The sequence below is a fragment of the Pogona vitticeps genome, chromosome 2 (assembly GCF_051106095.1).
Source record: "Pogona vitticeps strain Pit_001003342236 chromosome 2, PviZW2.1, whole genome shotgun sequence".
Classification (NCBI taxonomy): Eukaryota; Metazoa; Chordata; class Lepidosauria; order Squamata; family Agamidae; genus Pogona; species Pogona vitticeps.
In genome coordinates this window covers 149,967,117-149,993,453 of record NC_135784.1, presented here as the reverse complement: position 1 = coordinate 149,993,453, position 26,337 = coordinate 149,967,117, and the positions used below count along the sequence as shown (strand labels likewise).

Sequence of the window (26,337 nt, the reverse complement as noted above, 5' to 3'; positions counted from 1 at the left end):
TATATTAGCTTTCTCCCTGTCAATAAAAATATTTATCATTTGGTGCAGATGCACAACTCTCAGTAATCCTGAGTCTAATTACAGTACCTTCACTGCTTTGTTTATTAGTTTGTTTTCTCTAATACTCTGGAAGAAGATCCAGTTTCCTAGAGCCCTAAAATCTCTGGGCTACACCCAGCTCAGACTGGAAATAAGACCAGAGGTAACAGCACCCTGGCACCTTCTAGCACTGGTTGGACAAGTTTGTTCTTCTACTCCCATGGTTATTGGGGATTCAGGTCCTGAAAACCTTGACAAGATCAATTAATGGAATATCTTCAGTTGGGCTATTGTAAATACGACAAACTTTAGATTTAATCAATTTTTCTAGTTTAGACAAAAGGAGAATCTATGGTAAGATTTTTCATTCCTCTGGCTGCAATGGGATGAAAGGAATCACAAGAGTCACCGACAGTGCCTCTCAACTTATTAAGCAGAGCTCTGACTGTTTGAATTGGGTTTATGTGTAGCCCCAACTTTGAAACCGCAGCAGCTTGGGTATGACAGCATTTCCTCCTTCACTTCCAAGTAGTTTCACTGTGAAATACCTTAGTATAACTTTTAGCAAATGCAAATTTATGGGCTACAATTTAAGTTCAGTATCTTGATTGCTTAGGTAAAAAGAACAATTTTGTTACATATAACTAGTAAACTGGTTAGGACATATTTCCCCTTCTTGGTACACCAGACATCTGTGCTTCTTAGAGATGCATTTGAAGACATCTAGAGCGTATTGAAGCATGAAGTGAAAAAAATATTCTGGGAATTCATTTGTCCCATTTCACTCACACATATTCAACTTAACTTATAAAAAGTAGTGCAAAAAATCAAGTGTCAAATGCAGAAGCTCAAAGTTTTAAAGGAGGACAGTTTTTTTATTTTCGTCAAATCACAACACTTCTTTCTTTAAATTGTTGTCAGTGTACCCACAACTTACAGATTTTTTTTTTCAAAGGCTTGCTTGGAAATTTTACAACTTTCCTCCTTCAAGCAGATGAAATAATCCCACACTAATTATTCCAACTAGAAATAAAGTGATCCATTCCAACAAATAATAAGAATACATGAAGTTACAGCCAGACAGACAGTTGACAGCCATGGAGTCTTCAACAGTTTATTAGAAATAATGTAGACATTAAAAAAAATCCCCACTGCTCTGAACACAAATTGAGGTTTTCAGGCTTATCATAAACTGGTTAAAAAAACCCAAACGAAAAAAGATCGAATAATGTATTAACATTTTGTCACTCGCTTTCATACCAACAGTGCAAATACAATTTGGTCTAAATGTACAGATTGACAAGCAACAACGTACAGGCCCCTCTTACCCCTCCACATTAAGAGATGTAAGAGCTTTGAGAATCAAACAACCAAATGTACAGGCTTCACCCATTTTAAGTTTTAGAGGGGTTGCTAGTTTTAGCTAGGATATCTTGAACACTAACTAGTGATTAAATACAACAAAGTGAAGAGCATTAAACATTAGTGGAACATACCCTGAAGACACCCCTACAGGTACAGCATGTTACCAAGTTTAAATTTTGAAAGCCAATTAAAACATTGCTTCAGCCAGTTCTGTTCCAGGTGTAAATCTGAAACTTTTAAGTTGCAGTCCACAATGGTGAGGGGAAAAGTACAATTATCTGACTTCATGTAAATTGAGTTTTCCCATTGCAGTATCTTACGATTAGGCAAAGAGGCATTGTAAACCCTTTTATTGCAACTGTTTTGTATCGATTGCCTATATCTCAAATATTTGTGTTGTTTCTTTGTTTGTTTTTGGAAGTCTGGAAAAACTTTCATGCATAACATTATTGCCTCACGTATCTTTAAAACTGCCCTGAACAATGGTACGCACCAATCAATGAAGCTGCTTAAAACAGGTTGAAGATGAATTAAAGGATGTATTTTCTGCCTTTAGTGCTATCAACTCAGGAATTCTTATCTCAATTATGAAATGTTGTGATGAAGTTCTTTCCCCAAATCCCAAAAAGTCAGTTCCTTTTATTCCAGGTCTGGCATTTCTGGAAAGAAAATAAGCAACATGGAAGTAGCATTAGAACTAACATGTTATAGAGAAGGGGGGGGGAGGAAAACTATATCTAAAAACAATCCACCTCCAGTGATCCAGATATTAATTTCCAAAATGAAGCAAGGGAGAACCACACCTCTCTTCAAAATTAGGAAAGAATCAAAAATTTCTTTATCCCTGTTGCATTTATGGTGAGGGTTCTACACAATTCCCCTTCCTATTTAATAACTATGTGGAACTGGCGACTGAGGTTTTAGAGAGTAGTATTATTAGTATACAGCTGGCAATCAGTTCTTCTTCCTTTTCTCTCTGCTTGAATTATTATTATGGTGAGGTGTTAGGAATCATGTACAGTGGTGCCTCGCTTAACGGGCGCCCTGTTTAATGATGAATCGCTGTACTGCAGCTAAAACTGTGCTCACGACCTGGGGTTCAAATCCCAGGTAGCCGGCTCAAGGTTGACTCAGCCTTCCATCCTTCCGAAGTCGGTAAAATGAGTACCCAGCTTGCTGGGGGGGCAATGTGTAGCCTGTATAATGAAATTGTAAACCGCCCAGAAGTGCTTGTAGCACTATGGGGCGGTATATAAGTCCAAAAAATAAATAAATAAATAAAATAAATCTGCATACCGATGAAGATTTTGCGATCGCATTGTGATGTTCTCTATGGAGAAAAACCGCTTTGCAATTTTTCCCCATACCTTCCCTCAGCTGACCGGCGGGGGCAGCGACGGGGGTGAGGGGGTGGCTGGGGGAGAGCCAGGAGGCAGGGCAAAGCCCGGGTGTTCCCGGCGGCCCTCCTCCAGGCAGCAGCGGCGGAGATGTGGGTGAGGGGTGTGTCTCCACAGGGGTGGGTGGGAGGTCTGTCTTTGCGCCCGGTGGCGGCGGCAACGGGGGTGGGGGAGAGCTCGGAGGAAGAGCAAGCCCCGGCTGCTCTCCTCCTGGCATCTGCAGCGGCAACGAGGTGGCGGTGGGAGCCAGGAGGAAGAGCAAGCCCGGGCTGCTCTCCTCCCGGCATCTGCAGCAGCGACGGGGTGGGGGTGGGAGCCAGGAGGAAGAGCAAGCCCCGGGTCCTCTCCTCCCGGCATCTGCAGAGGTGACAGGGTGGAGGTGGGAGCCAGGAGGAAGAGCAAGCCCCAGCTCCTCTCCTCCCGGCATCTGCAGCAGCGACAGGGGTGGGGGTGCTCTCCTCCCGAGCCCTCGCTCGCCCGCCGCCTAAGGACGGCCGGTGTCTCCCGGGCTGGCTGGCTGGCGACTGAGCGAGGGCGCGCCGGGTGGATGGCCAGCCCCTTCCCGCCCCGGGCGGCTGCCTCCAAGCCCTCGCTCGCCTGCTGTCTAAGGACGCCTGGTGTCTCCCAGGCTGGCTGGCTGGCTAGCGAGCACGCGCCGGGTAGATGGCCAGCCCCTTCCCGCCCCGGGCGGCTGCTTCCGAGCCCTCGCTCACCGGCTGCCTAAGGACGCCCGGTATCTCCTGGGCTGGCTGGCTGGCGAGCGAGCGATCGCATGCCGGGCGGATGGCCAGCCCCTTCCCGCCCCAGGCGGCTGCTTACGAGCCCGCGCTTGCCCGCTGCCTAAGGATGCCTGTTGTCTCCCGGGCTGGCTGGCGAGCGAGCGAGCGCTGGGCGGATGGCTAGCCCCTTCCCGCCCCGGGTGGCTGCTTCCGAGTCCTCGCTCGCCCGCTGCCTAAGGACACCTGGTGTCTCCCGGGCTGGCTGGCTGGCTGGCGAGCGATCGCTTTGCGATTTTTCCCCATAGGCCCCATGAGGGCTCCCCCACGCTCCTTCTGAAGCAACCGCCGGTCAGCTGGGTGAAAATGCCGGCGTGGGGTTTTGGGAGGACCGCGGGGGAGCCCTCCCCTGCAGTCCTCCCAAAGGCCCCATTTTCGCACAGCTGATCGGCGGTTCCAAAATGGCCGCCGGCGCCGATTCCTCGCTTACCGAGGCGGCGAAAATGGCGGCCCTATGGAGGATTCCCGCTTAGCAGTGAGTTTACCCCCCATAGGAACACATGAAAACATGTTTTAATGCGTTCCTATGGGTTTTTTTTGCTCCACATAGCGAGGAATCCAGATATCGACGTTTTTCCTGGAACGGATTAACGGTGCTATACGGGGCACCACTGTATAGCCTTTTCCTCGTTGCTCCCTTTCCATAAAGTATAGACTAAGGCACCAAGAAACAGGGTCTATTCAGAGGCGGTACCTGGTTGTGGAACACTTTCCATGAAGGTCATTTGATGTATATGATATCTTTTCAGCACCAGGAAAATACCCGGTTCACCTAGGTTTTTTAACATTAGCCTAGAACTATGTCAACTGGTTTGCAAACATCTAGAGGTGGCAAGTGCTCTATCTTACTTTATGTATAATAAGACAGACATATACAGAACATCTAATACTCACTTTCATCATCACTGTCTGGTGAATCCTATACAAGAAAAAAGAAAATTAGCCATAAAGCGCACAGTTCTTGCTTTTATGCAATATTCTTTTCAGTATCTCCTTGAGCAACTATTTATGTATCTGGAATAATTTATGTTCAAAGTAAGAATTAACTTTAATCTGAAATGGGATGAAATGTACTATTAGTACTAGGAAGAATCTGAAAATGTTGGTTCAAAAATTCACTGGCAATTTTATCTATGAGAGCATGCTTCAGCATCACATTGTGTACAGCCATCTTCCCACACACCCTAGATGAATTCTGTTGGTTCTAGCAACCTGAGTTATAACTGATGAACTTTCCATATTCTTTACCAATAAAAAGGAATGATACTTTTTTGGGGGGCACTCTTTTTCATATGGCTGTTTTTCACTGGTGCTCCAAGCTTTATGTCTCAGTTCTGTCACCCTCTGAAAGCCTGAAGTCTCCTGTTTGGCGTTTCATGCAAGTTCACAGGAAAATTCTAAAGTGAAAATCATGCTTTTCTAACTCCATCCCATCTCTGTAAGACATGTTTCATGGCACACATTTGATTCTGGAATCTGTTTCCCAGGGAGTACTATGAGCAGCAGGCAACATGCTGAACACTGCAGATTTGTGACTAGCATCTCATTGGACAAAGGACGTATCTCTTAAGAGTCTTAAATGACAACTCCATCCTCATTGTGAAGGGGCATGGTTTCCCCAGGGATCCAATTATTTGGGAGAGCTGGTGAGTGCTTTCTTTGCTTTTCTATAGTGTCTTCTAAAATTTTATCTTTTACCATAAGTTCTGCAATAAAGACAAACTAGCTTTTCCCTAAGCAAGAAAAAGCCAAACAAAAAGCTAAACCAAACCAAGCCAAAAAAAAAAAAAAAAAAAAAAAAAAAAAAAAAAAAAAAAGTTTAATGCAAATCTGGTTGAAATCATATCTACAAATATTAAGACATTCAAACCATAGATCAACCTTGCCTTCTTATATAGAACATGGGAACTTTGATGCACCTTTCCTGTACCTTAACTTCAACCCAAGCAAAATCTCACAAGCACCTTGCTCTTTATACAGTGCATCCATACTAGTAGTATGAGATAGCTGGAACAAAATGCAGCCCTTGGTAGTGTCAACCTGTACAAACTTATTTGCAGTGGAGTCCTGTCCACACATCCATAAACTACACTAATCTAGTCTACGTGATCCATATTAGAAAAAGGAAGTTTCATTTTATTTAATGGTCTTTGTTCTAGGTAAGAAGATGATTTTTAAAAAACTCTTTTCAGGAAACCAAAAAATGGAACTCACCTCTTATATTTACCTGGGATAGAAATGGAGGTACAAGAAAAAAGCATTAATGTGTCCATGTTCTGAGTGAGGAATGGGGTCAACCTGTAGTCACAATGTCTTTATTTTTAGGCTAAAGCTTCAACCGCAATTTCAACCTTTAAACCACAAATTTTTAATTTTTGCAGAATGTATAAAGCAAGTGGAGTTTAGATATAGGAACGTACCCAGAAATTTTGAACAGAATTCTGATAGAAACATAATTTTACACTGACTTACAATGACACAACTAGAGTAGGCCCACCTGAATCAACAGAAGCTACAAAGAAGTTGATTCACTATATTCCCACTGATTCAATGCACCTACTCTAGCATGAGTTACTATGCTAAGCAAGAGGATTTCGGACATTAGCCTCAGCAAGGGTCCTTCAGCAGCTACTTACATCATCTGCTCCATCTACTTCTGGCAAATCTACATCTTCATCACCACCCATGTTGTTCATCATCTAAATTACAATATGGAATAATTTTCAATGAAACCTTGAAATTATTATACTTTTGAACTCTTAACAACTAAAATTCCTGTAGCACTTTTTTACTATGTTTCCCCGAAAATAAGACCTAACCTGAAAATAAGCCCTAGTAGGATTTTCAGGATGCTCATAATATAAGCCATACCCCCAAAATAAGCCCCAGTTAAGTGAAACCCTGCCCCCCACCATTGTGCGGCAACCAGAAAAAGATGACATCACTGTATTTGAATAAATGTAGATTGTCGTGCATGAAAATAAAATGAAGCATCCCTGAAAATAAGCCCCAATGCATTTTTGGAGCAAAAATGAATTTAAGACCCTGTCTTATTTTCGTGGAAACACGGTATGTCAAGTAACCAAAATCAGCAACAGCACTGCCTAGTTTGTCTCACATTATGATCCACTGCTGAATATTCCACTTACTTCAGAAAAGCGATCAAAATTGGACATATCTTCATCTGAATCATCTTCCCAGTCTTTCCAGTTGTTAAAGTCCACGCTGAGCCAATTCAGCTGCCGATAGAAACACAAAGCAAATGCAAGTTACACAGGAAATAATGAGGGAGATTACAAAGAAAAAATTTCCACCAATAGCTGAAAAAGGTTATGAAAACCCTGTTTCTCACTGGTGGCAATGTTCTCTTCTACCCACAAAGACTCCCTCCCTCCTCAGGGACAAATACTGCACAGAATCTATCACTCTGCCAACGGTCTCAGAAACTTAGGTTACCTAAAAATTCTGAAACATAATATCCACCAACATTTAAACTGACATTTAGTGAGGTTCTAAGTGTAATACCAATTTGACTATGTAACCAAGATCAGTGCTTCTAGTTAATACCCCAGAATTCAACACTCCCCTTTTCAAGCATTGGATGGTTTTGTAGGATGATCTCTTGATTTTTGTTCTACTACCCACAAGTCTCTGACAGACATATTTGGCTTGGATTCTGAATTTGAACATTATTTTTCTCACTCAAAACCCATGGCCAATGTTGTATAGTACTACTGTAGCACCATGCACAAATGTAATATTCTTTTAAAGCACCTACGTCACAGTTACATGATGTTACTGGGTGGTGAGTGAAAAGGACAATGTTGGCCTTCAGGATATTAACCAGGAAATGCAAATTGATCGGTCTTATACACTTTGGGTGCACTATGAATCGCAAACAGTTTTGTGCTACAAAACTATTACCAGAACTCTGCAGTTGTGATATCAAATTTCAGGGTTCATGGTTAACACAGTTGTCATAATAGACCTCTCTTCTCCAACTGCCAGTCCTCTGTGGTCCCCAAAAACAGTGGTGGGCGGTTTTCCTGCCTTTCCAGTTCTTACACACAAGAGGCTACAGCAGAGATTGGGACAATTCTTTCCCTTGTTCTGCTTCATCCTGTTGTTCTGCCAGACAAAATCCAGACAAAGTCTTCCCCTTCATCATCAGCCAGTAAATAAATGAGCTACTGGTCTTTCAAACACTATATTCTCATCAATCCACACATTTATGAGAGTGACAGCACATAATTCTAACCTGAACTGGAAAAATAAGCCTAGAAGACTACTTCTGTTCTAATTTGGTGGTTGCGGATATGGTTTTAATTAAACGGGGCAGGGAAGAGGCAGATGGACAAAAAGAGAGTCAGAAATATCTCAGCATATTCCTGACACTTGTTCGATAAGTGACATGAATTGCAAGTATTAGGCAAGTATTACGTCCTCCCTTGCTGGATTTTTTTAAAGCTTCCAATTCTTGTCTGGACCGTTGCCATTCCAGTTTTTGTCAGGGAAAAAAAAGATTAACTGATCCACCAATGGCTACTCCCTAGCATTACAAAAAAAATTGTACTAAACTGGTCACTAATTTGTTCATCTCCCTTTTCCCTATCTCTCTCAGTTTTGGCTTAGAGAAGACTACAGTACTACATCCCAAGGGAGGAACTGGCCCAAATACTTTGTCTGCTCATGTATTAGAAGAAACCTGGAATTTTCACAAAACAGGCAGTAGTGTGCATGTGACTGCTTGTAAAAATCTGTGTGCTCACATGCATGTGGGCGGGCTTGAGTAATTCAAAAAGCACAGATTGTGCTGAAAACGTGCAAATTTGTGTTTCTGAACCAAAACTCACAGGAGTCCCTAGGCATTGTGGCCTGCAGCTGGGGAATTCTGGAAGCTGTAGTACAAAAACCCAAATATTAATGTCCTCTAGTATGTACAGAGTGTGTGAATAGAATATTCTATCCAGAAAGTTTCACTAACAGAGATATAAAACCTTACAATGAAACCAAGTTTACCTTTGCCCGCTCTTTTGTTAACCGTGGCCATGACTGGCCAGATTCACCTTTCCGTAAACAACATAGGACAGATCTGTCTGTTCTTTTATGCTTAGATTCCTAAAAAGAAAGAAAAGTTCCTTTAACATGCCTAGTTCTACAAAGTCAATGAATTATATGTGTTTCTAAATTGTAGCATTTTTGTAGGGACTCATCTGACTGCATACTCTTCTATTTAAAAACAAACAAACACTTATCCTTCCCCCTGGTATGTCAGTTTTTCTAGAGTATGGATTTTTTATTTTTCAGATGAAAAGGTATTCAACCATATAGGTCCAGAACTGGTACTACTAAAAACACATGTTAATCTTTTAATTTGCTTATATGGACTACATTTACATACAGGAGTGTTGACTTATTAAAGCAGCATCTAATGAGCCATGCTACTAACTACCTCAAGTTGCATTAGTGTCTCACCAGATATGTCAGTTGAACAGAACTGAATTAATCATCTGGGTTAAGCATCTAATTGCTAAGAATCTATTCCTCAATGAGGTATATTTAGAATGGTTAGCTGGTCATAAAATCTCCTGACTGTGATGAACTTGCAATCCCATTTCCCCCAAAATGAATTAAGATGAATCACAGTAGCAGTGGGACAGCAAAAAGAACATTGAAATAAGTGTAAAGGTAACGACTACTTCTTCCTCATGTGCTCTGAACTATGGCAGGAACAGATATTGGGCAGAGGTTTTAAAAGACACATCTACATGCTGTACTTCTAAATGGTAAGCAACATTTTATGGCACATACATCTAAATCCAATGTTATTCCCTGCCAGTGAAGACCAATTGAAGTGAACGTGAACAGTTAGTTACAAGTTAAATTTCTTCCAATGATTTAAGCAAATTATTCTAGACAAGATTAAAACTGGCTCTAGTCCTTTACAAATCAATGTACAGTGGTGCCTCGCATAGCGACGTTAATCCATGCAGCAAAAATTGCTGCTAAGCGATTTCGTCGCTATGCAATTTTAAAAAGCCCATAGAAACGCATTAAACCTATTTAATGCGTTCCCATGGGCAAAAAACTGACCTTAATTTTTTATTTTTATTTATTTATTGTATTTATACCCCGCCTATCTAGTCATTTCGATCACTAATCGGCCGAGAACACAGTGGGCGGCCATTTTTTTTACCCGTCGGCCATTTTGGAACCACCGATCAGCTGTTTAAAAATCATCGCTTTGCGATGATTGGTAAGGGAAACAGGGAACCGATCATCGCAAAGCGATAAAACCCCATAGGAAACATCGCAATGCGATCGCTTTTGCGATCACAAAAAGTTAATCGCTATGCGGTTTCGTTGCTAAACGGAGCGCCCGTTAAGCGAGGCACCACTGTACATACATAGTCAACTGACATACTGCCTGAAATCCTGTTGCTCAGTGCAGTAAGTTTCAACTAGAATACAGTAGTGCCTCGCATTACGATGTTAATTCGTTCCAGTGAAATCGCTGTAGAACGAAAACATCGTAAAGCAAAATTAAAAAGCCCATAGAAACGCATTAGAACCCGATTAATGCGTTCCTATGGGCTTGAAACTCACCGTCCAGCGAAGATCCTCCATAGCGCAGCCATTTTCGCTGTCTGTGCAGCGAGGAATCTGTCCCAGAAAAGAGCGGGGAGCCATTTTTTTTACCTGGCGGCCATTTTGAAACCGCCGATTAGCTGTAGGAAAGTCGTCGTTTTGCGAGAATCGGTTCCTGAAGCAGGAACCGATCATCGCAAAGCAAAATTCTCCCATAGGAAATATCGTTTTGTGATTGCTTTTGCGATCGCAAAAACTTCGTCGTAATGCGATTTCGTCGTAAAACGGAGCGCTTGTCTTGTGAGGCACCACTGTAGGTTCATTTAATCAACAGGGATTCTAATGGTACTTTAGACTGATTCAATGCACATTCTCTAGTTCCAACTTGTTATGCAAAGCAACAAGATTTCAGTAATTAGACTGAAAATCTAATTAGTAAGTATAAGTATCATTCAGGACTTTTATCCATAACATATTTAGTTATGTCCTCAGAATAATGAGTTTCTAAAACATTACCGTATTTTTCCATTTATAAGACGACCCAATGTATAAAATGAACACCGCCCCCATTCTAACCCCAAATTAGAAAATTTGATCCCTGCTTTCCCCTTCCTTTTGCTAAGCCACGGAGCTTTGTAAAAGGAAGGGAAAAACAGGGATCAAAGGGCGAAAGCAGCGGAGGCGGCAGCAGGAGGAGGCGGAAACTAAGGCAAAGAAGTAGCCTGGCTCGCCCGCCTCTGGCTGCTGCCCACTGACAACTGTCGCCACCGGCATATCACAAGGAGACGAGCGCTTGAGGGGGAGATCGGGTGGTGGTGGCAGTCAATGGGCAGCAGCCAGATGCAGCCAAGCTGGGCTGCTTCTTTGCCTCTGTCTCTACCTCCTGCTGTTGTCTTCCCGTGTATAAAACAACCCTCATTTTTCCTCTAATTATTTTAGGAAAAAGTGTCATTTTATACACTGAAAAAATACAGTAAGTACAGTGGTGCCTCGCTTAATGAGCACACTGTACAACGACGAAATCGCATAGTGATCCCTTTTTTGGGATCGCTAATGCGATCGCTCAACGACGATTAGATAGGGCGAAACTCGCTTTGCGAAGATCGGTAAGCATTTCGCTTACCGATCTTCGCAAAACGAAGCCCCGACGATCAGCTGTTCGGCGGCCAAAATGGCCGCAGGAACCCCGAAATGGCCACGCGCAGCATTTTCACGCCCTCCCCTCGCTTAACGAGGGCGCGAAAATGGCTGCTGGCCATAGGAAGCATTGCTGAACGGCGAGTTTTCGGCCCATTTGGAACGCACCGTTCAGCAATGTTTCGCTATAGCGAAGGTTAATCCGGAACGGATTAACCTCGCTATGCGAGGCACCACTGTACCTACTGCATGATGCTGGTACTGCAGGGGAAAGAAACAAAACCTGTGAACAGGCTACGCTTGCTGCCCTGCGAATAATCTACAGTCTAGCACCTTGTGACATGTTAAAAGCAGGCATGAGGAAGACAAAAGGAAGAGAACTTACATTTGGATCAATAGAATTATAAAGATCAATTTCATTTAAATGCTTGAAGTTATCATTTCCTCCAAGACAACTGTAGAAAATAAAAAGAATGTTATTTTCTCTCTACTGCAAGAAAACAAGAGTTAATTTATTCATGTAAACATGGTATTTGTTTTTGCTTTGCTTTCAGAGGTTTTTGCTTACCTGAACGTAAGTTTGCTTTTTTCAAAATTTACATTAACATCTTTACTATCTTCAACACAAAATTCAATAAAGACGTAGTCCCTTCGGTCATACCACTTTGCAGAAGCAGGCTGCCTAGAAAGATCATTTGAGAAGGAGATTAAAATGTGAACAACCATTTCACAGAACCGTAAATAACCCAAACTGAATGTTCACACTGTCGATAGTCAGCACTTATACTAAAGCAGTTAAAAGCAAGAGAGAACAATTCCAAGCCACAGACACTTACACTGCTTTTTATGAGTGTAATTCTCCAAATATCACTTGTGCATACCTGAAACAAGATATTTCCCTCCTCTCCATCCCCTGCTGCCCATGTGACCTGAAAATCTGTTTCTGAAAGTAACATTACATTTTTTTGTTTTTATTATCCTTATGGTTCTAAATATACTGAGAAGTCTTGAATGAACAAGACTCAAAAGGCATAGAAGGACACAATAAATCATGTTTATGTAAGTTCTGTGGCATAAGGCTGATATCATCAGCCAGAGCAATTTTTTTGGAAATTAAACTTTCATCCTCCTGCCACAAAGGCTTCATTGGTCCTGAGTAATTCTCTTCATTGTTGGGATGAGGGATGTCACATCCCAGCAGTGATGATTTTTGGTAATTAATGCTTTCTCCTCCTCCCCCTCAGTCCACATGGGCTCCCAACAATAAAGGGGGTTATTTGGGACCTGTAAAAGCTTCCTATCGTGAGGGTGAAATGTTTTAATTTCTCCAAAAATTGTCCTAATTGTTATCATTAGACTTATACTGCAGAGCTTATATAAATAGAATTTCAGCCATACAACACCAAATGGAAACTAGCAGAAAGTCTTATTTCAAATAACCACAAGCTGCCAAGGCAGAATCTCTTTCTAATACAGTGGTGCCTCGCTTAACAAGCGCCTCGTTTAACGATGAATCCGCATAGCGACGGATTTTTTGCGATCATTTTTGCGATCGCATAACGATGTTTCTAATGGTAAAAAATCGCTTTGCGATAGTCGGTAAGCTGTTTCGCTTACCGATTTTCGCATAGCGATGTTTTAAAAACAGGTGATTGGCGGTTCCAAAATGGCCGCCCTCTGTGTTTTTGCCCAGATTCCTCGCTTACTGGGCAGCAAAAATGGCCGCCATACGGAAGATTTTCGCATTAAGGTGAGTTTTTTGCCCATAGGAACGCATTAAACAGGTTTTAATGCATTCCTATTGGCTTTTTTATTTCGCATAGCGACGAATCCGTATAGCAACGATTTTGGCTGCACGGATTATCATCGCTATGCAGGGCACCACTGTACTATAAACCTTATTTTAGTTTCAATCTTGGAATTTCCTAGTTAAGATACATGCAAGCACATGCCTGATTCATCCAAATTCAAGGCCTTTTGGAGAAGAATACTACTAGGCTTGAAACCTCACAGAATGCCCGTGGAGGCACTGCTTATGAGAGCTGGCACCTCCATTCATATTGCAATCCACACAAACTGGCCCAACTTTTGGGTGTGCCAGAATTAAACAAACCACGCTAGTAACATGCACAGTTAGTCTGTGAATGTACTAGCTTTCATAAGACATTTTTGGACAAGTGCTTCTAGACTAGGAGTGGATTAGTGTCATGTTCATGTTCATGTTCATGAAGTGTTCAGAAAGGATACTAAGCTGAACCATAACTCTATAGTTATGGCTCTACAGCACTAAAAATTATTTTAAGCATCATCAAGCAAGCAGGAAAAATACAGGAACTTCAGAGGTTCAAAACAAACTAGCAAATTCTACCAAACAGAACAATATGCATTGAGGAAACAGCATAGTCAAGTTTCGTTGCTAAGGTCTTGGCATAAACAAAGGCAGAGCAATCGTGTACTCTGGGTTTGTTGTTCCCTCAAGTAAACCGGACTCAAAAGCTGTGATTTAAATTCAGTTTTCCCACTGTTGTTTTGTTAAGGAACAGGAAGTCATGGCTGAGTTTTGGAGTCAGGCAAAGTTTAAAGAAGGATGCAGTACTAGTGTCTAATATTAATAAATTACAAAATTCTTATAAAGCTTGCCTACTAATGAATTAATTGTTTGGCTTTAAAGAAATCCTCTACACTCATTTCAACTACCAAAGAGGTTTTAAAGTTTGCCCATAAATAGAGAAAGGCTACCATTTATACAGCAGTGATTAGTATTTTAATCTAATTTGTTTGTGACCTGCACAACTGACAACTAAAAACAGAGCTATACGGAATGCACTTAAACCTTGGAGTAGTCTCTTCTTATCATGCCAACATAATTATAAGCAGGAAAAATACTTAGGCTTATGAGGCAGTAGGCTTTAATGTGTATACCAACAGCCCCTATCACAAAGCAAGCTATATACACTCCCTGTTCTCACCATGGAACAAAGCCATAAAACAAGCTTAAACACACATTTTAAGGAGTAGAATCACCATGTTCATGAATTAAAGCCACTGAAGTACAAAAATGTATTTCTAAACTATTTGCTTAAAATTCTTTCAAAATTGGCTGAATTGGTGATATGGAATACTTTCTTTTTGTGCAAAACACAACTTACAACAGCACACAGCTCTTGTAACTTCCAAGTACATTATAGGCTCTGTTAGTAAAACATCTTACATGCTATTTATAGATGAACTGATAAGAACCTATACCATTCACAATCCATCTGTATTAGTTCTAAATTCATAGAAACTGTATGTTATCCTCTTGCTTACAGATTTTAATCAAATGATCACCTCTTCCACGATCTGCAACATTATCTCTTTTGCCAAAAAGCTTTCAAGTTTAAAGCCTCTTTCAAATCAAAGCTTATTTATCCATGCAGCAGTGAAGAACTGAGACCTGTTTAAGAGTTCACATCTGATGTCACATAAGCAGTGGTTCTCAAACTTGCGTCCCCAGATGTTCTTGGACTGCAACTCCCAGAAATCCTGGCCAGCACAGCAAGTGGTGAAGGCTTCTGGAAATTGCACTCCAAGAATATCTGGGGACCCCCATTTGAGAACCAAATGTCTTGGGCTTCATCTTTATTCTGTAAAAAGAATGTGTTCTACAATCTAACCTGAATTTCCTTACAGTTGCATACTGCAAAGGAACACTGAATAATAACAGGCAATGTGTCTTTCAGAGAAGTTACCCTAGCATCACTGTTGTTCCTCAGTGAGAACTTCAGGATTCTTCCAAGTAGTATGACACTATTTTGTCTGAACATTCTTATAAGCACTCTACTGAAATAAAATACAATTTTAAGTTCTCAGCTTAACAGAAATGTTGAAATTTTCACAGCAGCAATATATCTGATATGTAGATTAACTGGGAGAAATATATAAACTGCTCTTTGATGCAGTTTGACAACCACTGCTCAGCGCTTCTGACTTATGCACCTCAAAGTCCTCATTTGTGATCCTCAATTTCATTTCATAGATCCAACCAAAAAGAGAAGAATGTACTTCATATCTTTTCTGTAAGTAATAAGCTCATTTTGTGGAGGTTCAACTGAATAAGGTTCATTTTCTAGAAGTCCACCGGAATAAGGATTCAGACATTTTAGATCTTTTGGGCTCTTCATCTTATAGGGGTAACATTAATCATGTTCCAGCAAGTAAATTCTGACTCATGGTGACCCTTTTCAGGGTCTTTCAGGTAGAGAATACTCAGAAACGGTTTACCATTCTTTTCTTCTGAGGGTACCCTGGAACTGTGCAACTTGCCCAAGGCCACACAAGCTGGCTCTACAATACCAGGGAATTATTTTAGTCTAGTTTGGTTTTCAATTCTATTAGTATTGTTCAAGATGGGCAATGTGAGGAAAAAACTAAAGTAAGAAGTAAAAATTAAGTACAGTGGTGCCCCGCACAGCGATGATAATCCGTTCCGAAAAAATCGTCGCTATCTGGATTCGCCACTATGCGGGGCAAAAAAGCCCATAGGAACGCATTAAACGTTTTTTAATGCGTTCCTATGGGCAAAAAACTCACCGTTATCCGGAAATCCTCCATGCCGCCGCCATTTTCGCTGCCCGGTAAGCGAGGAAAGGGCGCGAAAACACTGCGGGTGGCCATTTTCTTTACCCGGCGGCCATTTTGGAACCACGACCAGCTGTTAGAAAAAACATCACTATGCGAAAATCGGTAAGCGAAACCATCTAAAACATCGTTATGCAATCGCTTTTGCAATTGCAAAAAAACACCTTGCTATGCAGATTTGTCCTTAAATGAACCGCTCGTTATGCGGGGCACCAATGTATTGACAAGGAGGGAAGGCCTGCCTAAAGAGCCAAGTCTTTAATTGACTCTTAAAAACACCCAGCAAGGATGCCAGGCAAATCTCTGATGGCAAGCTGTTCCAAAGTCGAGGGGCCACTGCTGAGAAGGCCCAGTTCCTTGTTCTTTCTTTCTGGGCCTCCCTCAGCGTTAGGCCCCTCAGCCATCTTTCCTGGCTACAGCAAGTGACTCGAGTAGATCTAGGTGGGAGAAAGTGTTCAGCTAGGTATTGATGTCCTAAACCGTTTAGAGCTTTATATGTCATCATTAACACTTTGAAATCAATGTGGAAACGAATGGGCAACCAATCCAAGGCAGCCAGAGTGGGAGAGATATGCTGGTATTTTCTCATCTCACTAAGAAGTCTGGCCGCCACATTTTGCACCATTTGAAGCTTCTGCATCAATCTCAAAGGTAGCCCCACGTACAGCGCATTACAGTGGTCTAATCTCAAGATTACAAGCACATGGACCAGTTGCATATTACTTAACTGTTCATGCCCAATTTGATGTGGTCTCAATTTTCATCATATACACTGCCACATCATGCACACACATCTTCCAACACAGCCAGGAAGGCTATAGTTCAATGAAAGTGCATGTTTCACATGAACAGTCTGAGGTTCAATCTCTTGCATAAAGAGAGGAGGCTGAGGAATAGCCTTGTCTGAAACACAGAACAGCAACTGCCAGTCAGCAAAGACAATGCTGAGTTAGAGAAACCAATGGTGTGACTCAGCATAGAAACTTCTGATCAGTTATGCAACCATGTAATATGCTGTTTCACACATGCACTCAAGCATGTTTCACTACATTTGCAACTACACCTGCAAAAATTCTATGATTCATATTCCTCACATGTACATATATGCATGTTTCAATAGGTCTCTGGAACACTATGGCCCTCTATGGAACACTTGTTTAGCAATCTCCAAAGTATGAGAGCATCTCACCCACAAATCTGAGGGGGAAGGAGATAGAAAATGCTTATGCTCTATAGTCTGGTGTGTGCTTTATTAAAGATTAGCAGTACCTTACTGGACAGTGCCCCTGGAGATATGAGTTGATAACCTCATTCTTTGCTCTTAATCTGTCCTGTTGGACTATATTTGTGGGCTAGCTATATTCTAGTGGCTGAAACTGCTAAGCATGTTCACTATTTTAATAGAGCAAAGGGTGGTACTACTGTTTCAGATAAATTCTTCCTAAAATAACCTTCAGAGGTAGAGGTCCTAAATGTCAGATCAGCTTTTTCCACAAACACTCCATCAGCTCACCAACAAAGATAGTGGCAAATCAAAGTTAGTACGAAGATCAGTGAGACATCAGTCATGAGAAGCGAGTGACAAAGAAGTAGTATACATTAAAGCAATGATTAGACATGGAGTTTTTGGATTATTTTAATTACAGTTATCAGAATTCAGCAGGAATTCCCCAACTAGAATTCAGATACTTTTAATAAAAAAAATTAAAAAGCCACATTCTTAGAGGAGTTTCAGGATACACACCTGTTCCTTGCCAAGATTCTCTCTGCAGCAATGGCTATTAAGCACGGAGAAGGACATAGGTGGAACTTTCTAAGCTCCATGGCAACTGCAAAGTATTAGTGAACTGGCAGTTTTTTCTAGAACCTTATGAACAGAGACTACTGTTCCCTGATGCTCTTAGAAATCTTCATCCATGTTCCTCTCTATGCTTAATGGCTGTTCCTGAAGAGAGAACCTCAGCAAGAACAGGCGTGTGTCCTGAAACTCCTCTGAGAACTTTGGTTTTTGTGTTGAATGAATGAATTTATTATGGTCAAGTGACCAGCTCATAAAACATTACATGACTAAAATATACAAAATGCAATTTAAAAAGTGCACAACAGATAATTGTATACTAGTTATAATATATGGCAAGAATTAGTTACAGTGTTTTTATAGCTATCCTTTGAACCATTGGATCATCTAGCATTTTTGTGTTTGTTGGGGGGCTAAAACTAACATAATTCTAGCTAGGGAAATTGTGAAAAGATCTAAAAGCCCTATGCCTAGTAAAGATCTGAGGAATATAGCATATCTTTGTGCCCTGCACCAACAGCCCTAATGTATCATTCCCAATTCAATCCATCTTAGTAGAGGCTAGCTAGCAGCAATCCAAAGTTGAAACAACTTCATGCTCTCATAATGCAATGATGCACCCAAGTGCATTACTTTATTGCCTCCTGTAATTGAACTGCACCAAGAGAAACTCTCACCAGGAAAAAAAAATGACTATAATGTATTCAAGCGCAGGTATCACATGGTTATAACCATGTGATACCTGCGCTTGAATACATTATAGTCCCTGCCAGGGCCTTCATCATCATAGACCCCTGCCAGGGCCTTCATCACACTACAATATGAAGATGATGGAACTGCCTGTTACAAGCACCATGTTTTCATTATGTATGGGATTTTTGGAATTTGTACACTATAGCTCCCAGAAGTCTGCAGGAATTCCTCAGTCAGACTTCTGGGAGCCTTACTCAAGAAATTAAAGTCCTGGTGGTTTTGTTAAGTTCGTAAGCCAATGAATTCAGACTCCCACAGCCATTTTCATCCTGTAGAGAAGACACAGAAATGGATGGGTGGGGCCAAGCTCTGTGAGAGCTACAAGGGATTATGGGCCTGATAGGTTGGGGTTTTTTGAGAGACTTCCTGGCAGAGCCAACTACATTCATAATCAGGGCTTGAAAAGTCCAGTCGTCCACTAGTCTGTGACGAGTGAAAAAACGCTGCTTGACAACCCACAGCTCCCGCCCTCCTTGCCTTCTTACCCTTAGTCCTTGTGTGTGTGTCTCTCTCTGACCCTGCAGCCCAGTCCTCCCCTTTCCCATTGCAAAAGGAAAAAACAGCCCTCTTATCGCGACAAGAGAGTTCAAGCGGCACATAGATATATAGCTCTGCAGGATAATGTAGAATAGTCCCATGCTGGAGATTATGGAGATTCCCTGCTCCCAATTTCAACCAAACAACCTGGCTCCTTAAGAGGCCAGGCGCTTTTGCTTTCAGTTTTATTTTTGCTGGAGACATTAAAAAGAAAGGCATTCAAAATACAAGCTTCATAAACCCACAGGCATGCAGGTAATAAAGCAACCCAAGTCAGAGGGTATATTTATTTTGGGTTTGTACACATTGTTATGTAGAAAGTGCCTAGTTTAAATTTAAATTTAAGTTTAAACATAAATTGCAAAGCTATAGTCTGGTCATGCTGACTGGTGAAATTTTTGACTGACTGGTGAGACATTCTAAAATTTTTCAAGCCCTGTTCATAATCCAATCTTGCATGTTTTTTTCAGGACTTTCATCTCTTGATTAAATATCCAAGAACTCTGGCTGGTGGGATTCCTGTGGATCTCTGCAGGCCATGAACTTCCAAAATCCTATGCCTGGTTTTCATCCCATCACAATTTTAAATTGACTGTTTAGCAAGAACAAAAGACCAAAGCAGGAGACGCAAGATCTGGTTCTTATTAATGGGGTTACTAGAGTCAGCTTTGGTGCAACTGTATTGCACAACGGAATTACCTATTATAAATTCTGCTTATTACTAGAAATTACAAGAACATCTCTTCTGCATGTAGTCAAATAGTGTGTGGTAAGAGCTTACAGGTACAAACAGAGCAGAAAGGGAAACCACTGGGCGCATGGCTAAATATGGTCCAAGTTATGTTTTGCTATTAGCCGGGCCATTTTATCTAGCATTAGATCCTGACTTGCTTCCAAATAAATTAGTTTGTTCCAGATAGTGAACAACATGGTCAATAAACAAGAATAGAGTTGACACACTTCAGATCTTTTTTCTTCAATAGAAGTTTTTGTTGCTTGTAACTGTTGCCCAACTGTTCACCTAATGAACAGCATTTCATTTCTATGATTCGCATCATGCATAGCCTACTTCCTCATCGTCCATTTCTCCTTCATTTTGCCTAGAGCAGGGGTCTCCAAAGTACAGCCCGCCTGGCCTTTTTATCTGGCCCATCCATCCGTGCTATGGCCCTCAAAAATATCCCAAATATTGTGGCTCTCCGTGTGAAAGGTTTGGAGACCCTGGCCTAGAACATAGAGTTCCTTAGGCTTTTTGAGCTTCAGCCTTTTTTTGATCCTCACTCTATTCCTACAGTTGTGTAAAAGCATGCTGTGTTCTGCAGGGAAGAGCATGCTAACTTCACACACATAGCTGTCACTTTTATCTCCTACACTTGGAGACCAATGAGTCTGAAACAGAATCTCTGCAACCCATGGAGGCTCTCCACATATCAGAACCTTGGAAAACTCACACAGAGGATTTCCACTTTAGACTGTCACCATCCATATGCAGGAGGGCTACAGAACGGGGAACATGGGGTGGCAATAGTAAAATAGTAAATTGTCCCTCCTCATGCAATACACTTTTAGTGATTGAACAGAGCTTCTTTTAGCTTCCCAATAGATGTATTTGGAGCCTTACACAATGCTGCATGGATGCAGCTGTTGTTGGTAGGATTACAACAACACTAACACAAGAGGAGGATATTCCTGGGCCTTCCTAAAAGTACACAGAGAAAAATGTAATTAAAACTGACAGGATGAAATTTTGAAACCTGGCTGGGACAACAAAAGAAGTGGGTGACAAAACATTCCACCCAGTCCAATATTGGGACATTCAAAACGGTGTCTTGGCTATTTGTGAGAAGAAAACTCCACTCGTCTTTTTGAAAAATTCACATACTGCTTCAAATTTTTCTCCACAGCTCTTCTATATCCAAAGGAGGCCACTCTCAAATTGGAACAAAGTTTACTTCTCTAAAAAAGCTGCTCTCCAAGATGGAGAGCTCTTAACAACTGAGGTTAGCAGTAATCACCATTCCTAGGAAGGAGGGAAATATACATTTTAAGTCCCCCAAAAATGGTACGCAGCATACACAAAAAAGATAAAGAAATAACCCCTAAGTGTCAATGACAAATGCTTGTACCACAACCGCAACTGACAAAATGGACATTTTTACAGATTTAAGATGTCATTTATCTGCAAGCTTTCTGCTCATCCCTAGACACTGCTGAAAGGCTTACAAGACTAGCTTATTAATATCTTAGCTAGAGCAACAAATTAATTTGAAGGTAAGGGAAAATACACATGCCCCAGAACTCAACTCTTACAACTCACCCTACACATATTCTGTTTTATTTTATGCGAGTAGGTTATTGCCAATGAGAAGGCTTCTACTCATTATCCATGTAGTATGCAGTCTTATGAACTTTTTCTTGTCTTTAAAGCTGAAAATGGAACTCTTGCCAGGTATAGTTTCACCTTTACAGTATTATGTCTGTATTAGTGGTACCTCTCCCCACTATGGGAATTCAGCTGCTCCCCATTACTCTTGCTATTGAAACTCATGTTCTGTCTTCTTCTCATACTTCTTGTTGTTCAGGGCAGTCAAGCTGTGACTGACTTGTAGCAATCCTAATAGGTTTTTCAAGGTAAGTGAAATGTTTAAGGAGTGGTTTTCCCAGTTCCACCCCCCCAGTGAATTTCCATGGCCAAGTGAGGATTCAAATCCTGTTCTCCAGAGTCCTACTCTATCACTTTATGCACGCCACACTGGAAATCACACTCACACTTACTCAACTTTTAAACCAGGCCTGACAACTAACTAATCTGCTACAACTAGAAATGCTTTTACAAAAATCGATTACAGCCTTCTAATCCAGGTCACAAAAATGTAATTTCCAAGAAACTATGTGCACTTCATAGCTTCCAAACCTGCATAGCTATTTTCCCCTGGTCTCACTTCCCTTTATGTCCTAGGTTTTTTTAGCTTTGTCCTCCACCGTGTACCCCAAAAGACAGTCACCTTGAGGCTATACCTATCCTAAATATCACTTCAATCAGGCACAACCTGGACAAGCAATTATTTTTTCTCTCAGCACACTAGCTTTGTAATTCCAGATACAAAATTTCTCCATCTTGAAATGTCCATCTCTCTAGTACTTTTAACAGCCCCGAACACTGGCCTCTCAGGTACCCTTTAGGTAGCTCTTGGTTCTGGGGTCAGGAAGAGAGCAATGATGCTGCAGCCCAAATTTATCTGGAAATATCGCTTTCTTGATCTCTTTCATGATACCCACAAGGTAGTGGCCTAAATCCTTCCTAGTTACTCGGTAGTGAAGAAAGCAACGCTCTGCACGTGCTCAGGGACACTCTTCTTAGATCCTCCTCTTTGATTCTAAAGGGCCAAAAACGTTCAGGGGCCGTTTATCTTAGAAGCTTTCCTTAAATTCCAACGCAAGACCCAAGGTGTGTATGCGTGTCCGAGAAAGAGCACTAAAAAAAAACACAAGCCCACTTGCTTTAAGGAGGCCGGGGTGGGGTGAGGTGGGGCGGCGGCGGGAAAAATCAATTACGACACATATACTACCTCCGGACTCCCACTCCCCATCTATTACCCAAATTAATTTCGACGGTTTCGGGCCCAAAAACAGCTCAACCTGCCCTGCCTCACGAACTCACATGGCGAACGGTATTAGCTGGGGCTATTCCGGCTCGTCCTCTCTTCCTTCTTCCCGTCTCTCCGGGGGGGGGGGCGCTCCGAGAAATCTGAGGCGACACAGAAGGTCTCTTGCCAAGGGCGAGGAACAGGCGGCAGCGGCGGCGACAGTCCCTTCTCAGGGGCTCGGAGGCTGAGGCCTGCTACCCACAAAGCACCACGCGCGCGCGCTCTCTCGCTCGCTCGCTCCTTCTCCAGTAACGGCGGCTTCCAGGCGGCTGGTGACGCAGCAAAATGCCCACCCCTCCCTTCTTTCACTGGGTTCTCTCTAGCCAGAAGCTGGAAAGAACGCATGCGCACTACTCACCACCACCCTTACCGCCTCGCCGTCCTCAACGGCACACATACCAAAAGCAGCCAGATGTCTTCCTGGCGCGCAAGCGCATCTTTCTTTCTTTCTCTCTCCCTCCCTCTATTCGCACTGCGCACGCGTAATACCATCCTTCGCGCAAGTTCTATCCTTCTCGAAAGCTTTTCTATTCTTTCCGCTCCTCCTCCACCCGATACCTTCGCCCACACAGCAGCGCATGCGTACCACCATCTTTCGCGCATGTTCTCGCTCTGTCTGGGGTTTTTTAACCGTCCGAGCCCCCTCAGACGCATGCGCAGTAATGGCAGCCGAGCTTTCAGGTAGTATGGTTGTTGTGGGTTTTGCGGGCTCTTTGGCCGTGATACGGCCAAAAAAGCCCGAAAAACTCACAACAACTATTAGATCACGGCCGTGAAAGCCTTCGCGAACACATTTCAGGTAGTAGCTCGCTGCTCTTGTCCCTTCCCAGGGTTTCGTTTTTGAGGTGTTTCTGGACATTCAGCCTCGCAAAGCAGTTGACTGTATATTATCGTGATGTAAGCCTCTTTGGACAGAAGGAAGATTATTTCCGAGTAGGCATTTACAGGATCGGGAGGCCCATCACATAATTTCTGGCGCCTTCAAGACTAACGAGTATTATTTATTGTACATTAACCTTTATATCAAAAAGAGCGCAAAACCATCAAGACTTCAGCAAAAGAATAATTACAGCCTGATAATTACGTATTCTACTCCACCTCTGAAGCCTTCGTCTAAACACGCACCAAACAAACTCGTATATCACAGCTGGAAATAGAGATGTCCCTGTTGTAATTTAAACCAGAAATCCCATCAGATTTGAAGAGAGAAACATGCATCCCGGAATATTTATTAATTTGTTTTTATCCCGCTTTTCTTAAAGGACCCAAGGTGATTTCCAACATTAAAAGACTAAAGCCAACGACAGTGAGATTATAATATTGAAAGAATCAAACAAATGCCACATGAAAAAAAGTAACCAAAGTAAACATCAAAACATTCCAAGCAGTGAAGAAAAACAATCTTATTAGAAAACTCCACTGAGGTAGCTAGCAATTAAAGGAAAGGAGGTTTGAAGAGAAAGGTCTCCCCCTGCTTAGGGAAGGACAGCAAAGCCTGTGGGAGGGAGTTCCAAAGTCTGGGAGCAGCAACAGAGAAGACACTCTCCTGTGTCCCCATCCGACTGACTGTGAAGGTGGCGGGATTAGGAGAAAGGCCTCTGCTGATTATTTTAACAGCTGGGCAGGCTCATAAAGGGAGAGGTGGTCTTTGAGACAGCTTGGGCCCAAGCTGTTCAGGGCTCTAGATTAAAACTAGAACTGTAAATTATGCTCACAGATAGGCAGCCAGTGGAACTGCTGTAACGAGGGGGTTTTCTGACCAGCCCATTAGCAATCTGGTTGCCACGGTTTGGACCTGCTAAAGTTTCCTTACATTTTATAGAAATAGCCTAATGTAGAGCCTGTTACAGTTATCTAGCTGGCATATGACTAAGGCATGTATCACCCTGGCCAGATCAGACCTCTCCAGGAACAGGGACAGCTGGTGTACTAATTTTATCTGTGCAAAGGCACTCCTGGCCACACTGAAACCTGGGCTTCCAGGCTCAGAAACAAATCCAGGAGCACCCCCATGTTGCACATCTATTTTTCCAGAGGGAGTGTAACCCCATCCAGCACAGGCTGGATCCCTATTTCCTGATTTGCCTTGACTGACCAGGAACAGCTCTATTTTGTCTGGATTAAATTTCAGTTTATTCAATCTGATTCAGTCCACTACTAACACCAGTCACTGATCTGAAGCTGAAACGACTTCCTTGGATTTAGATGGAAAGGTAAGATAGCATTTGGTTTCATCCACACACTGGTGACACTGAACCCCAAAACTCGAGGCAATCCCAGTGGTTTCATGTAGATGTTATATAGCAGGGGTCTCCAAAGTATGGTCCACAGGACACATCTGGCCTACCTGGCCTTTTTATCTGGGTCGTCCGTGTGTGCGGGTGCGAGTGCAGGTGTGCTGGCTGGAGTGTGCACGTACATGCATGCTCCTTTGGCCTTCAAAAATATTGCAAATATATTATGTGGTCCTCCATGTGAAAAGTTTGGAGACCCTTGTTATATAGCATAGGCTGCGAAAACGGAAATGTATCCATTAGCACAGGACAAGCAGGCCCTGTAGTTGCATCCACAGGACTTGTATCAACTGCAGCATCCAAGTCCGAGTGGATCCAAGCGATTTTTGCTTGCAAAGTATAGTGCAAATACTTCACAGTGAGCTACAGTGCAGCTGCATTCTCTTTCTGCAGGCCTGCATATAAAAGGCCCTTGACCATTCTAAAGAACTCTGCTGGATGAATCTGTGCAGACGCAATGGTGGCAGAGAATAATTACAGTACTTCTTTGTGGCTGCCAGTGCCACAGAATAGGAGCAAACACATACACTAAAAATGGTAAATGAAAGGACATCGAAACACTTGCGTTGCTGAGCATACAATAAAAATGCTCAAAGGCTGTGGCTCTGAATTAGCAGTTTCTCATGCCTAACTTGTTCCTGCGTTGGAGACTTCAATACGGAATTCCTTGCTTCTTGTTGCTACTTGCTTATATATTATTTTCATTGATGATGGGTGGATTCAAGCCAGTGACTGCCTGAGTGGATTTCTTGCTGCCTTAACAGGCAGCCACGGCCACTTCTGAGGGTATAACTGTATTCAGCATGTCTTAAGGAGAAACGGCAATAGTACCCCCAGCACAACCTTTGTCTGAAAGGCACCGAAAATAAAATATGGTGAGTGTAAAGAATATGATTGGATTGTGTGCCCATTTTACCAGTAATTGTCCCGTTAGCAGCACCCCACACTCAAGGAAAGTTGTTGTTTTATGAAAAATTAGTATAACAAGAAGCTGTGCCATTCGTAATGGAGCAGTGATAGGATTATGCTCTGGGCTTTAGCATGTCAATATGCATTCTTCTTCCAAGCAATTTCTCACACTCTTCTTTTAACCAGTCTTGGAACACAACAGTGGCTTCTACCACTGGCACTGCCAAGTATTGGGTGTATGTGGGGGCTTACCAACAAATTCTGGTAACCTAGACTGCTCCCCACACTTGGAGGCAATGTTCCTCAACACTTCCCACTGACTATAAGTACATCAACAGTGTGATCTAAAAATATCTCCTCACTGCAATGAGTTGGTCTCAGGCCTGTGGGCATAGCATTCAGGCACGATCCAAAGACATTTTGCTGCGTCAAGATGGATGAGGCAGTTCTCCATCACTTGGACCCCCCCCCCCGAAG

General features: G+C 42.3%; 1 protein-coding gene across 2 annotated transcripts; it reads right to left on the bottom strand.

Annotated features, from left to right (window-relative positions):
* Positions 1-1,139: 1,139 nt before the first annotated feature.
* On the bottom strand, positions 1,140-23,200 carry PTGES3 (prostaglandin E synthase 3). Of its 2 annotated transcripts, none has more exons than XM_072990827.2 (8): positions 23,057-23,200; positions 11,871-11,984; positions 11,688-11,757; positions 8,597-8,695; positions 6,727-6,816; positions 6,214-6,276; positions 4,472-4,496; positions 1,140-2,063 (listed from the first exon to the last, which is right to left on the bottom strand). In XM_072990827.2, exons 1-8 carry the CDS (start codon positions 23,092-23,094, stop codon positions 2,044-2,046), a joined length of 519 nt encoding a protein of 172 aa, XP_072846928.1. In that variant the 5' UTR covers positions 23,095-23,200; the 3' UTR covers positions 1,140-2,043. The 2 variants fall into 2 exon arrangements, with proteins under 2 accessions (XP_072846928.1, XP_020641546.1); XM_020785887.3 differs by lacking the exon at positions 23,057-23,200 and adding an exon at positions 22,672-22,883.
* Positions 23,201-26,337: the final 3,137 nt, after the last annotated feature.

Coding starts and splice junctions, on each gene's coding strand:
- PTGES3 (XM_072990827.2), bottom strand. CDS start 23,094: ATGCGCTTGCGCGCCAGGAAGACATCTGGCTGCTTTTG. Junction 11,985..23,056: donor AAGACATCTGGCTGCTTTTG/GTATGTGTGCCG, acceptor TGATCTTTCTAG/GCAGCCTGCTTCTGCAAAGT. Junction 6,817..8,596: donor TAACAAAAGAGCGGGCAAAG/GTAAACTTGGTT, acceptor TTCTATCGGCAG/CTGAATTGGCTCAGCGTGGA.